General features: G+C 45.8%; 2 protein-coding genes across 3 annotated transcripts; both read left to right on the forward strand.

Moving 5' to 3' along the window:
- The first annotated feature begins 1,199 nt into the window (after nucleotides 1–1,199).
- LOC112873260 (MOB kinase activator-like 1A) lies at nucleotides 1,200–3,440 on the forward strand. Its single transcript, XM_025936257.1, has 6 exons — nucleotides 1,200–1,265; nucleotides 1,966–2,074; nucleotides 2,315–2,408; nucleotides 2,550–2,683; nucleotides 2,797–2,960; nucleotides 3,366–3,440. Exons 1-6 carry the CDS (start codon nucleotides 1,200–1,202, stop codon nucleotides 3,438–3,440), a joined length of 642 nt encoding a protein of 213 aa, XP_025792042.1.
- Nucleotides 3,441–7,202: 3,762 nt separating this feature from the next.
- Nucleotides 7,203–9,663, forward strand: LOC112875433. 2 transcript variants are annotated; one of them, XM_025939286.1, is made up of 2 exons: nucleotides 7,203–7,225; nucleotides 8,503–9,663. In XM_025939286.1, the coding sequence occupies exon 2, from the start codon at nucleotides 8,539–8,541 to the stop codon at nucleotides 9,412–9,414; it is 876 nt and encodes a 291-aa protein (XP_025795071.1). In that variant the 5' UTR covers nucleotides 7,203–7,225; nucleotides 8,503–8,538; the 3' UTR covers nucleotides 9,415–9,663. The 2 variants fall into 2 exon arrangements, with proteins under 2 accessions (XP_025795071.1, XP_025795070.1); XM_025939285.1 differs by lacking the exon at nucleotides 7,203–7,225 and adding an exon at nucleotides 7,287–7,658.
- The last annotated feature ends 3,520 nt before the right edge of the window (nucleotides 9,664–13,183 follow it).

The following is a 13,183-nucleotide window of genomic DNA, read 5'->3' on the forward strand; positions in this document are numbered from 1 at the left end:
AAGCCCTATCTATTTTTATCCATACATATGTCGTGTTCTTACACCCTTTTCGGGTAGTCAGTGTTGCTATCAGAGACACTTATCACCATTTTATCGGCTATCATACCTCACTATGTTTGTGGTGTAGCATCGTGCGGCCATTACCATCGTCTTCTTTTCGTAAACGTGCATGATGAGCATGTCTTTTATTAAAAAGAGTATGCCCACCGTTACTGGGGTGCCAATTTCAGGGAATACATGAAAAGTACTTCAATGTTGTTCTGATCTACTTTCTATTTTCCGCCATCCGTTGAATATCATATGTCGGGAACATAATGCATGCCCGGAACGCGACATATGTTCGGAACATATCATGTCGCCCTTTCGGGTAACCGGTGTTGCTACTGGAGATAGCTACCACCAAGTTCCTTCGGCTGCCGTAGCTCTAGTCTTTGTCACGGAGCATGGTGCTGCCATGGCCATCTTCTTTTCGCAGACGTGCCTGATTGATGATGGTGTTTTTCATTAAGAGGTATCCACCGCTATCACCATCTTCCTTTCACAGATGCTGCCATGGCACCATCTCCAGTAAGGCAGTAACCTGAAACTAGGGTCGGTGTCATAAAAATTAAACCTGACACCTCAATGTGTGCCGTGTCCGTGACAGCCAGCCAGGGCTGGCCGATCGAGGTCCGCATGCCCCGCCGCGGCCGCGCGCGGGCGGCGCGGGTGAAACTGAAACACCCCGTACACGCAGCTTACCAGGCAAGGTACCCTACGTGAAACTGCTCGCTCTGGGTCACCGCCAGCACGGCTCGCTTCCCCTCTCACTCTCGATGTCGATGATAACACACACGGCCGTATCAGTGTACGTCACCCTCAGTGTTCCGGGTGTATATATACACCGGTCCGGGGACTCGGAAGAAACGTGAATCCAGCAGAGGATTTGTCTGTCACCCGCACCGTACCCCTTCCTCCTCCCTCGTCGTCGACGCGATCAGATCGAGCTTCGGCTCATCAGCAACTGCCACTACTGCTCCGGCCGGCGACTGCTGGTACGTCGGAGAGAGAAGATGAGCTTCCTTGCGCTTGCCCCTAGCAGCAGCAGGTTAGCAGATGACGATTCTTCCTGATCTATCTCCGATCCATCTTTGTCCGAGTCGATTCTGACGTCAAGCGCTCGATCTTTCTCGATCTCTTGGCTGACGCGTCCTCCGGCGATGGATCGCACTTGCAGGATCCAGAGGACCTTGAGGCAAAAGAAGAGCGCACCGTCTGGGAACAAGGTCTGTACTCGCTTGAACTGTAAACGCATGCCGCACGAGAATTATTTCTGAATTCTCTCTTATCGTATGTCGTGACTCGTGAGTTCGAGCTTTATTTCTCCGAATTCGAACGCACACTTGCCTAGCTATGTGTTCCCCAGAATTTGATTTTGGTCAGGCATGCATTTTTTTAGAAGGATGTGTAAGCAGTTTCTGAATGTTGATCTAGGGTCAATGCAAGTGATGATATTTTGCCTGCTGTTGATTGTTTACCCGTATATGTTTGCTTCACTAGTTTATCAGCACCGCTAGCTATCTCCCTCCCCAACAAAGCTCGCGATCTACGAGTGGGAGAAATTAGCTATTGACTCAACTCGGTCTAAACACTGGTGAGAATTAGTTGGAGATGCAACCCACAGTTCCAGATGGCCTTTTCACTAGCAACTGAAACGGTGCAGCTTTTCTTTTATTTCTTTGCCTTTTGTCTTGTCAGGCAGGGGTTGTTTTCTTTGAAACGCATGTAGATGTAGGTTTCTTGCAACGCCAAAACTCTCTCAGCAAAGCTAGCAAAAAGAGTTATGAAAAAAAACAACGAGGCTCTGGAACTTAGCTGCATCACGTTATTTTCTCACAACTATAGTAGTATGTGCTGTGCATCTCTATCTGTCTGTATGCTCGATTCTTATAGTATAATAACCTGAAAGTTTGGGATTCTTTCCAGGGTATTCAGTTGAAGAGGTACATTGACAAGACTCTCGGCGAGGGTGACCTGCGAGAGGCTGTCCGTCTGCCCATCGGGGAGGACCTCAACGAGTGGCTGGCTGTCAACAGTAAATTCTAGATCCTCAATTTCAGTTCTTAATCTAGCTACCATGCAAAGAAATTCAGAACCCTAGCCATTTTGTGTTTTCACAGTAAGATTAGGAGCAAGCCATGACTCTTGTAGTCTTGTTCAGCGCTTTAGTCTTGTAGTCTTGTTCAGCGCTTTACTTAATATAACCTGACAGTTTTGTGGTAGTGTATATATGTACTAGTACTACTAACTTGCAGTGTTTATGTTGTGATGGCAGCTGTTGACTTCTTCAACAATGTGAACATGCTATACAGCACCCTGATGGAGGTCTGCACGCCAGCTACCTGCCCGACCATGTCGGCTGGACCAAAGTACACTATCTTTCTTCTTATTCTTCTTCGTACCCACAAAAGCAATCGTCAGCAGACAGATAATCATACAAGGATCTGTCAGACTGTCATACAAGGAAGTGTCACACTTCAAACTGTCTGACGAAAATGAAATCTCCACAGGTATGAGTACAGGTGGGCTGATGGAGTCAAGGTCAAGAGGCCTGTCGCGGTGTCTGCACCAAAGTACGTGGAGTACCTAATGGACTGGATAGAGGCCCATCTGGATGATGCAGACATATTCCCTCAACATTTTGGTAACTTGCTCGTTCATTGTAAAACACACAGTACAACACTGGAAACTGCACATTGATTTGGGTCATTACAGTCTGAGATCATGTATTTTTGTTGAAAATTGTGATGCCAACAGGGGCTCCTTTCCCTCCCAACTTCCGTGATGTCGTCAAGACGATCCTGAAGCGCCTCTTCAGGGTGTACGCGCACATCTACCACTCGCATTTTCAGATGATTATGAACCTCGAGGAAGTGAAGCATCTCAATACTTGCTTCAAGCACTTCACTTTCTTCACAATGGTAAATTCTCTACTATCCACCTGAAATTATTACAGTTTCCAGGTGTCCTTTTTTGTGACATTTTCAGTTGTCATGCACCATTCAGCGCGTAAATATTTGTTAGAGGGACACTAACATTCGATTTGTTGCTTACAAAGATGAAAGAACATTCGTTTTGTCGCATGACTTCCCTACAAGAATGACCTTCGTTCTGTCCAACAGTAGCTAGACTAAACATGATCTCGATAAACATTCGTTCATCCGTCCTGATATATAATAAGTGGATTCTTTAGTTCGGAGTTGATTCGTCCTGATTATTGCTGTGATTCAGTTATGCAATACTTGTGAAAATCTTCATCTGAAAATAACCGCAATCATGTGAAATGTTGTTACTGGAAACTAATGTAACTTTTTTTTGTCCGGCAGGAATTCCAGCTGATCGACAAGGAAGAGCTGGCTCCCCTCAACGAGTTGATCGAACCCATAATGTGTGGGCGATGAACCAGAGAGAGGGAAGAGGGAGAGAAACTTTGATGAGACCAAGTGCTGAGAGAGTTATACTCTCCCGTTTAATCTGATCACCCGGATGTAACATCTCCATTTACATTTTGGAACTTGTTTGGTTAAAATGGGGGGTGTTGTTAGTTTGATCCATATCAGTATCACCTGGGTGCCTCGGTTCTGCTTATTGCTAGGTGCTGCTGCGCTAACTAAAGGGGATCTCCTTTGATCATATATAGTTTCAGACGACGTCAGTTCCGACCAGATTCTGACCGTTGTGCTAACGGCGGTTTAGAGCGGAATTTTGCCCAAATTTGGATTAGCAATAAGCTGGCTAGCGGCAGCTACCCGTAGGTTGTACCATTTCATGTGGCAACCAAACTTTTTTGTTCGCTAGACAACTTCCGATCATTTGTCGATGAACAAGTAACTATTAGCGCAGTTAGCAGTCGAGGTTGGTTAATCCAAACATTGGTAGGTGTGGTTAAGAGCCTCGAATTTTAGCACAGAATCTAAGGACCGGGGTCTAAAAGGACTGGACTCTAATTTTATACAATTTTAATCTTATACAATTTTAAACTAAAAATATATAAGAGTCAAGTTGGATTACGAAGAGAGCACTAATGTCATGATCCGTTACTGCCCTTGGAAATGGACGGTGTTACCAGGATATGCGTCGGTTGATAGACACTGACTGATACACAAAGTCACAAACCCACTGGTCATGAAAGATCTGATGCACTGACTGATACATAAAGTCACAAAACCACTGGTCATGAAAGATCTCATGATTTTAGATGCAGGAGTGGTTTCAACTAGAAATATAATGCGCCTTGGCGCGCCTTCATAGTTTGTCACTTTGCGGCACCTTGTTCGGGTTGATCATATAGTTCTAGCCGACATGTGTACCGGTGTTTCCAACCGCTTCTTCTGTACCAAATTCTCAAGTGTTTGATGGAGATCTCCATGATTGTCGTATCGAGTGTGCCAAGCCCACTGTTTGTCCGTCTTCAACAGCAAGGTACATAATCAGATACAACTTGTGCCCCTTTAAGAACATAGCCCCAGTAGGTTATAATTATAATTTCGGTGATTGTACGATAATATAATTAACGGGACTAACGAGTTTGTAAGCTCAAATTTGTAGAATTTCTAATCCTATGGATGGAGTCCAATCCATATATAAAATAGTCCAAATCGCAGTCAAGACATCCAAGTTGAAGTGAAAAATCAGAAATTTGGACTGTATTTGAGATGTCCAAATGACCGCAGCGATGATTTGGATAAAACTCAACATGAATACATGCGTCGGTTGAACTGACGGCATCAAAAATGAACTGAGCGGTGCATTGGTGAATTGCTATGTGACCAAGTCAGTAGCACCGGTGAACCAACGCTATAAGAAGGGAGGTGTCGGTGCAATGAGGAGATGATATGGCAATCAAGTAAAGAAATAACAGAGGCACCGGTTAAACCGATGGTGCAAAAGAAGGTGTCGGTGCATTGATAGTTTACTGATACAGAAGCGTTTGGAGTTGGAGAAGCCCGAAGGTCTTCAGCACCGGTTAAACCGACATTCGCGTGTCGGTGCAATGATGTCAGCAGAAGATGACAGTCGGAGTTCAACGGCTAACAGGCAGGATCAGTGTGACCGGTTAAACCGACGGGGCAACCAGTTTATCCAACGATTTATGCTTTTCTGAGTGAAACCAAGCGCTGCCTCTAGCCTATATAAGGCCTCAATCCAGATCATTTGAGGCTGCTAGAGTTCGAAACAAGTTATAGAAATTTTGCTGAAGTTCTCCAAGCCAATCAAAGATCTCATTCTTAGATTTAGCACAAGCTCGGTGAGTGACAGTGCTAGGCTAGTTACAGAGAGAGTGTGAGAGTAAGGTGATGTGACCTTGTGCTGGTTCTTGAGTGAACCTCTCAAGCTTGTACCTCGGTGTGCTGGCCTCTTGGAGTGTTCGTGGCTCGTCGTTAATGTCTTCGACCCTCCGGCTTGGTGTGAAGCGACGACGGCGGCTTTGGGTGGGGATGAGGAGACCCCTCCTTCGTGGGAAGCTCTGTAGTGAAGGCAGCATAAAGGTGACTAGGGATTTGGCGTGAACCATAGTGGCCGAGCCTTCGTGGCAAGTCAAGAAGAGTTCCGAAAGAGACTTAGAGACCGGGAAGCAATACTCTTTGTAAGTGCTTCAACAGCGTAGACTAGGGATGGATTAGTGTAGTATTTTGTTAGGATTGACTATATATTGCAAAACTTATTTTGGGATGAGGTTTTCACACTGGATGAATCGTAGTTGCACATCTAGATAGCATATTCTAGATTATATTTTTATTTTGTGCAAACTAGTTTGAACCATAGGTTAGAGTTTTTAGAATTGACTAATTCACCCCTCCTCTTCTTAGGCTACAAGCATTGATTCGTTTCGGTCTTTAGAGATGACCTATATCTAAGAATGTGATCTTGCAAATATATGTTGCTTACCTTTTAAATGCGTTGTCTGTATATTTGTTGTAAATGCTGATATATATAACTGTCTAATCAACTATGCTCAACTTCTCGGTATTGGCGCGTTTGCAGAATTGTCGGCTGCTACAGGTTGACAAAATTCATTTCATACATGTATCACGTTTCTTAAGCCGCGACAAATAAATTGAAGTGCATTTTCAACCGCTTAGTGATGTGTGGAAGAAACTGAAAACGATGTTGTTTGGCTCTTAAATACTTTCGCCCTGAAAACTTGTTATAAACGCCATTGCAACCGTCTTATCGTCGACTATCTGCCCTGTTACCACACTTGTCACATTGCTATCGGTCTGTTTCGTAAAATTGGTGTTCGCAGCTGCTATCAATAGACCCAAATTCTTTCCTTCTTTTCGTGTTCTTTTGCAGAACGCGCGGAAAGTACTTAAATGTCGTATTGTAAGGATGTCACGTCCTTTTTCTGCTACCGGTTCAAATGGTTACCATTACGATGTTGTAATACGCATGGTATTGTATTTGCAGGTCATGTCACGTCCTTTTTCTGAACTTGGACGAACCATTTGGATTTACAATCCTGCTGCCTTTTAATGAATTCTGCATGAACCATGTGAGAGAAAAAGGGGACCGTTGGGCTGGTAGGTTGGGCCTCAGTTTGGCCCAAGTCTGGAAGAGCGGAGCGGCTGAACGAAATCCGGGCCAGATGTGCACAGGCCCAACCTACCAGAGATATTTGTACAGGCCACCCTCACTCTTCGCAGGCTTCAGCGTCAGCACACCGGTCACCACAGTGCACCGGCTGCGCTGGAGATATTTGGGTGCGAAAAAAAGATCGGGCGGTGCCAACGTTAGTATCCCACCTTTCCGACGGCGCTTTTTCCTTTTGGGTGGATTTTTGACGACGCGTTTGGCAAAAGTGCTTTTGCTTTTTCCCTGATAAGCGCTCGCTGTCCCGCGGCGGGGTGGATTCCTCGGGAACGGACAACCGCAAGAGGTCAGGTGCTACGCCCGCGGCGCCCTCGCTGTTCGGATGGATGGCTGCGGCGACGACCGGCGAGGGCTGACTGCGCGCGGCCCCCGGCGTCCTTATCCACGGCCACGACGCGCCAAACGAGCTGGGTGAGGATCATAGGCCAGCTACCCCCCCGCCTGTCCTGGCATTCTTTTTCTCCTCCTCTCGGCTGGAGAAACACGGCACGGCGCCAACAGACACAGCAGCACCCGGTTTCGCTTCCTTCCTGCTCTTTGTTATGTCCTGATGGCACAAGTTGCGAATAACGTAATGAGGAATGGATCTATGGTAGGTGTCCGGTGATCGATGGTGCGTTTTTGTTTAGCTTCGGGACGTGGAGGCGCGCAGCAGAGCAGGGCCGTCCCGTGCCGCACCCTAGACGACCAGCCCATCGTCGAGTCCATCGAGCACGCCGGCGGGACCCCGCCGGCAGTGACTGCCCATCCAGTCCATGCCTCCTCTTCCAGTGATCCGATCCGACTGGGATGGGGTCTCCCAGATAAGCGCGCGCCTTTATCTACCCACTCTCTCTTCCTCCGCCTCTGCCTGCTCCTATCCATTCGCCTTCCTCTGCCCCCCGCCCCGCGCCGCTGTCTCGCTCTCCTCACTCCTCTCCGGGATTCCACCCCGCGCCTTCGCCTTCCCTCCCCGACCCGGCCGCCGCCGCGGGACCAGGACCTTCGCCAGGCGCCCGCGCCGAAGAGGAGCCGCCGCCACCAAGGTAGCAACCCCCCTGCACCGTCAGCCTTACTTCACTGCACAATAATAGCCCAACCGTGATTCCCTCCTCCCCTCTATCACTTCCCCATCTTGGGTGTGCGTGCGTGCGTGCGACTTTTCGTGCTGGTTGCCTATGCTCGGGTTGGGTTCGGGGTGTGGCTTCTCTAGCATCTGCTCACGGATCCCCGATCCTTGCAGTTGCAGCACAGGGTTTTACACAAGAGAGAGACGGAGCGAAAAAAAAAAGGTGTGTGTGTTTTTTTAATCTCTCCTAAGTTCCCTTGAGCCCGACCCGTATGGAATCGTGTCCATGAATCGATTGGGTTCTTAATAAGCAAGAGGCATCGAGTCATGGCGGTGTGGAGCCCTGCAGCTGCTACCTACTCCACAGTCCACCGTCTCGATCATCATCCGGGGCCCCGTCCTTATCCACCCCCAACTAACTGGAATTCACTTGCAACCTGCTGCTTTTAGGTGCAGCAGCACTTACGATGATAAGCACAAGAGAACTTTTCGATGAAAGAGCACTGCACATTAGGCTCAAATCTAAACTGCCACGGCGAGGATGTTTTCATGGGGTTTTTTTTACTTCTACTCTCCAATTTTGCAGGCAACCCGTATCTGGTTCTGTTTTTTTTTATATACAAGACATGGTTTTTTTTTTCTTCAGCCTGTCAAGATGTTTGTATGCTTGTTACAAATCTTCTGTCTCTCAAACTTGATGTTTCATGGCTGCCCAGTATTCAGACAACTGTATTGTCACTGCATACAAATGTTTTTCCTGTTACTGCCAAATGATGCTGAATACGCATATCTCTTTTTTTTTTCCTCATGTTTGTAAACAGAGCTAGCCGGTCACAGTCGTTGCAAAGCACATATATATGGCCCTCAATACACTGCAACTTCCATCTAACTTAGCAAGGCTAAGCAGCTACAGCTTCAGTCCATCCTCAGCTTCTTACCAGCCAAAGCCACCAGGGAGACTTGACACAAGGACCACTGCAAAGAAGCACCAGAAGAGAACCACATCAGTCCTTAAATGCAGAGCCAATCTGCATGGCTGCATGGACGAGGTTGTTCAGACCCCCAAAGACCAGACGACCGAAATCCCCATCGTGATGTACCCATCAGTGGTCTTCCCTGGCGCCACACTTCAGCTGCAGGCGTTTGAGTTCAGGTACCGCATAATGATGCACACCCTTCTTCAGCAAGGCCTCAAGTTTGGGGTCATCTACTGTGGCAAGAATGGCAGGATGGCAGATGTTGGGTGCATCGCCCATGTCATCGAGTGCGAGAGGCTCATCGATGGCCGGTTCTTCCTCACCTGCGTAGGTGAAGATCGCTTCAGGGTCATCGAGATCATCAGGACAAAGCCCTATGTTGTTGCAAGGATCCAGGTGCTGAACGACCATCCCAGCTCAGAGCCCCAGGATGACCTTGGGAGCCTGATGCAGCAGGTGGAGCAGCACCTCAAGAATGTGGCCATGCTTTCAGACAAACTGAACCTGAACCAGAAACTGAGGGGAGATCATCAGGCTGAGCAATTCCGCAGGATGCACTCTGCGGCCTCTTTCTCATTCGTAATCGCACGATTATTCATCCATGATCGCCTGGAGCAGCAAACACTGCTGCAGATGAATGACATCACCCAGCGGTTGGCGCGAGAGGGGATGTACCTGGAGCGCAGGAGCAAGTACCTGGCGGCCATTGCAGCAATCAAGGACGCCTTTGAGCACCTGTCCTGCAATGAGAAGTAGAACCTGCCTTGGCATTTTGGAGGTGTGATATTGCTACTAACTAGATATGTAGAGCAATAAACAACCAGACAACCACATGGTCATAGGTTTCCTTTTAATCTTGAAGCTTCTGCTACTTCTGTGTATAGTGTACATTCTCTCGTGTCCTTTTTTGTTTTGCAAATTTTGCTGCTATTTCCAGATGTACTTGTGTATATACGCGCGCTGTCTGCAACATGGAGGGTATATTGAGTAAGAGCTTTTCTATCAGAGATTCCACTGATTATAACTTGAGAGGTACCAAGAGTGATCTCTGATTTCGCTGTTCTTGCTGCTGGTGGTGGTACTGTATATAGCGTACATGGAAGCTCTAAGGAGTGATGAGCACACGTTTGAGTTTTTTTTTTTGTTATCAGGCAACAGTTCAACCAAACTTAAATTCTATTTGCGAGCCAAATATTGCTATTGTAGCAAGATATGCCATCACACCAGTAGCACTGTGGCAGTGACATACTGACATGGACTGGGTCGGCCCATATCAGTCAATGAAGCTGGGCCCAAACCTTATTCATATGTTCCTTAGAAATCCGGTGGCCCATGGACCTGTCAACTATCCACTGCTTATTTTTAGTGCTACAAAGGCCTGTTTTCCTGGTACAAGATGGTCTTTTCCTGAACCAAATCAGCTCTAGCATTATTTCAAGAAAAAAAAATCAGCTCTAGCATTCATTACAGTTCGTGGTCCATCTTCATAACCTAATTTCGGAACAGGCAAAAGCTTCGAGCATGAGAATTCCAGTTTACAGAGAAACTAATACGATCAGAATGCAGCTTCAGCAACTATATGCTATGACACTCTTGGTGACACTGCCCAAGATTCATTACCTCTCCTTGAGAACCTCTTCTAGCCCATCAGTAGTGTGATTGTGTGACCACTGATGAACATACGATTTGCACAACGAGTTGGACAGTAAAGGGTCAGATGTGTAAATCACAAACAGCTAGAGAGGCAAGGCGCAACTTGTTTGGAGTTTCCATTACGCTGGTCAGGCAGCTTGAATGCTTTTGCTGTTATAGAGTCATGCAAGATACAGTTAGCATTTCAAAAGTAGTTTGACAGAATTAAGCAATTCAGAGCCATTTGGTTTGTTTAGACAATGAGTTGACAATGACATGGGGGAAGATGCCTTACCAAACAGCGACATCTCTTGATGTTTATGGGCGTGCCTCAGTACTGACTACTACAAGGCAACATCACAAGGATGGTTCAAGAAACATGATAGATTCAGATATTGCTCGCCCATGTCATTGTTAACCAGAGAGAACTGCAGAAGGAAGCGCCGGAGCTGCTTGTTTACTTAACTACACCATGGTCATCCAGCGAATCATGAATGCTCCCTCCTCGTTCGAACGAATTAACTTTGCTTTCACCCATCCTGGATCAGTCTGACCTTCTTCACTGGCCTGGCATCAGCGTTCATCGGTTATGGTTTCTGTCGGTTTCATGGGCTGCTGACCTGACCCCAGCTAACCCTGTGATGTCAACTGATGTTTCTGCTCAAGAAAACAACCGGCACTGCTGCCTTGCTGGTCTGATTTGCAGGTTGGTGTGTACGCACCGAGAGGGGGATTAAACATATCCAATTTCAAGAGGCGATATCATGCGGATTATGTTTCAGTCAAAAATAGATAATGAATATTTTGCTTTGCAAGGATAGCTACTTGCAAGCTCCGTACTTGTGTTAGCTGCAAGATGGTGTCACTCACTGCTCATGTTGAACTGTTCCAAGAAATATAATGTCATTTGAGAAAATTGAACACTACTAGTTAGCTGTCTACCTTACAAAGGTTTGTTCATTGATCAAACCTGTTACTTTTGTTCTGGTTTCATCAGTACAAGCTTCTTGTGATTCAGTCTCTGTACTTGCTGCGAAGCTGTACTGCACTTGCCTTATTAACCCACTGCAAGCCACCACAACTGACAAATTGCTTCAATTTGCAGGTTTTCCAATCTAGATCGATCGAGCCATGAGGGAAGGAAAGTACCATCTCTTTCCTCTTTCAGATACTTGTATAGTACACCTGATAAACAATGGGCACATCCACATCGCCAACATTAAGATATAAGATTGCTGCTCTGAAACCAAATTCCATTTTTATTATGAAGGCACAAGGGATTTGATTGGGGTATATTCCTGGCCCGTTACGCCACCGCAAGAATCTCGAATAATTTAGCTTGTTGCTTACACTGAGCTGATGGCGTCTTGTGTGCCAACCTCGCATTCGCCCAACGCAACATGGAGATTATTATATGAGAATTGTTTTGTATGGTTTTCATAGATGTGGTCCTGGATTTCAAGTGGAGGAGCTCCCTTGCTGCCAAGGCTCCAGTGACATGGATGATTGCGAGGAGTGGAAGAAATATGCGAGGCGGTTACTTTCTGGGGTCTAATTTAATTGTGTGATGTTGTCTCAATGCTTAATATATGGACAAGGACATGGTTTGTTTAATCGTAGCGCCATTATTGCGTCTAAGTTCGTCGAATCATTGGCAGATTGAGTTCTTACTACTGCTCTAATTTTTTCCCTTGAATTAGGATAGCATGAAGACTGAGGTCAGTCTAATATATGAACATGGGGAGCTGAGATAGACAACAGGTTTGACAGAAACAGGAGATGATAAATTCAGGTAAATGTAAAGTGCACTGTAAGTTAATGCGAAGCCTTCACACCGAAAGATTCGATAAGTAACCTGCATGAAGGTGCATAGTTAGCATGTTACTGAAATGATCAAAACTGAAGAGTCAAGCATATCACTGTCACTTGGCTCTTTTTAACTGCATACAAGTCGCTAGGTGTTCAGTACTTTCGGACTCGCAATATAAGAACAGGCAACTAGCCTGGGGAATTAAAGCTTGTGCCAGATGTGCCGAGATTATATACGTTTTGTCAGAATATAAATTAGATCTGAGAAACCTCCTGCGAATCAGAAAAAGGAGAGCATCGTTTATTTGGTGACTACTTGCACCAAAGCATTAGCTAAAACACAAGCAAATAGCATACTTTTAACTGATATCTAGAATCGACAAGGCCACTTGAAATAAAACAGTTTAATTACTAGCATATTGGAATATTGCAGTGGCTTATTGATCACATCGCAAGGAAAAGAATGCTGATAGGTCAACAACCACAAAGTGGAAGTTGGAAAAGGAAGGGGTGAAGCCACTGAAAGCTGCGAAAATATTTAACAACTGGTTTCTGCAATGAGCTCTAAATGATTACTGTATCACCATCAGAATTTGCATAACTATATGCAATTTCCTTACTGCTCACAACACCTAGACATAACTTTATATTGCTAGTTTCTTTTGGATTAGATAACCTCAATGAGGAAATTTGAGAAGATGATAAAAAGGGAATTGGAGTCAGGCGTATGGATAAAACTGCTGGCTTAGAGTAATAACTATCATTGCATCCATCATAATGCAACAAAGAAATTCCTGTCTTCGAGTACAGTATCCAGTGTGTCAAAAACACAGGGCTGATGGATTTGGTCTTTGGAGTAAGATGAGTCTGAGACGGATCAATATAAAAGACATGCTGCCGTCTGAATAGTACAGCACTACTGCTTGTGTGCATCTTCGATGACAATTTCACCATCACCATCCGCACAGTTTCACACTTGATTAAGTATCAGTGGACTGTATGTATTGAAGAAAACAAAGTTCTGTCCAGCTCGCTGATATTTGTGCTTCTGACAAGAACCAATCAGCCTGCGGTAACCTTTTGC

Source organism: Panicum hallii, chromosome 9 (genome assembly GCF_002211085.1).
Source record: "Panicum hallii strain FIL2 chromosome 9, PHallii_v3.1, whole genome shotgun sequence".
NCBI lineage: Eukaryota > Viridiplantae > Streptophyta > Magnoliopsida > Poales > Poaceae > Panicum > Panicum hallii.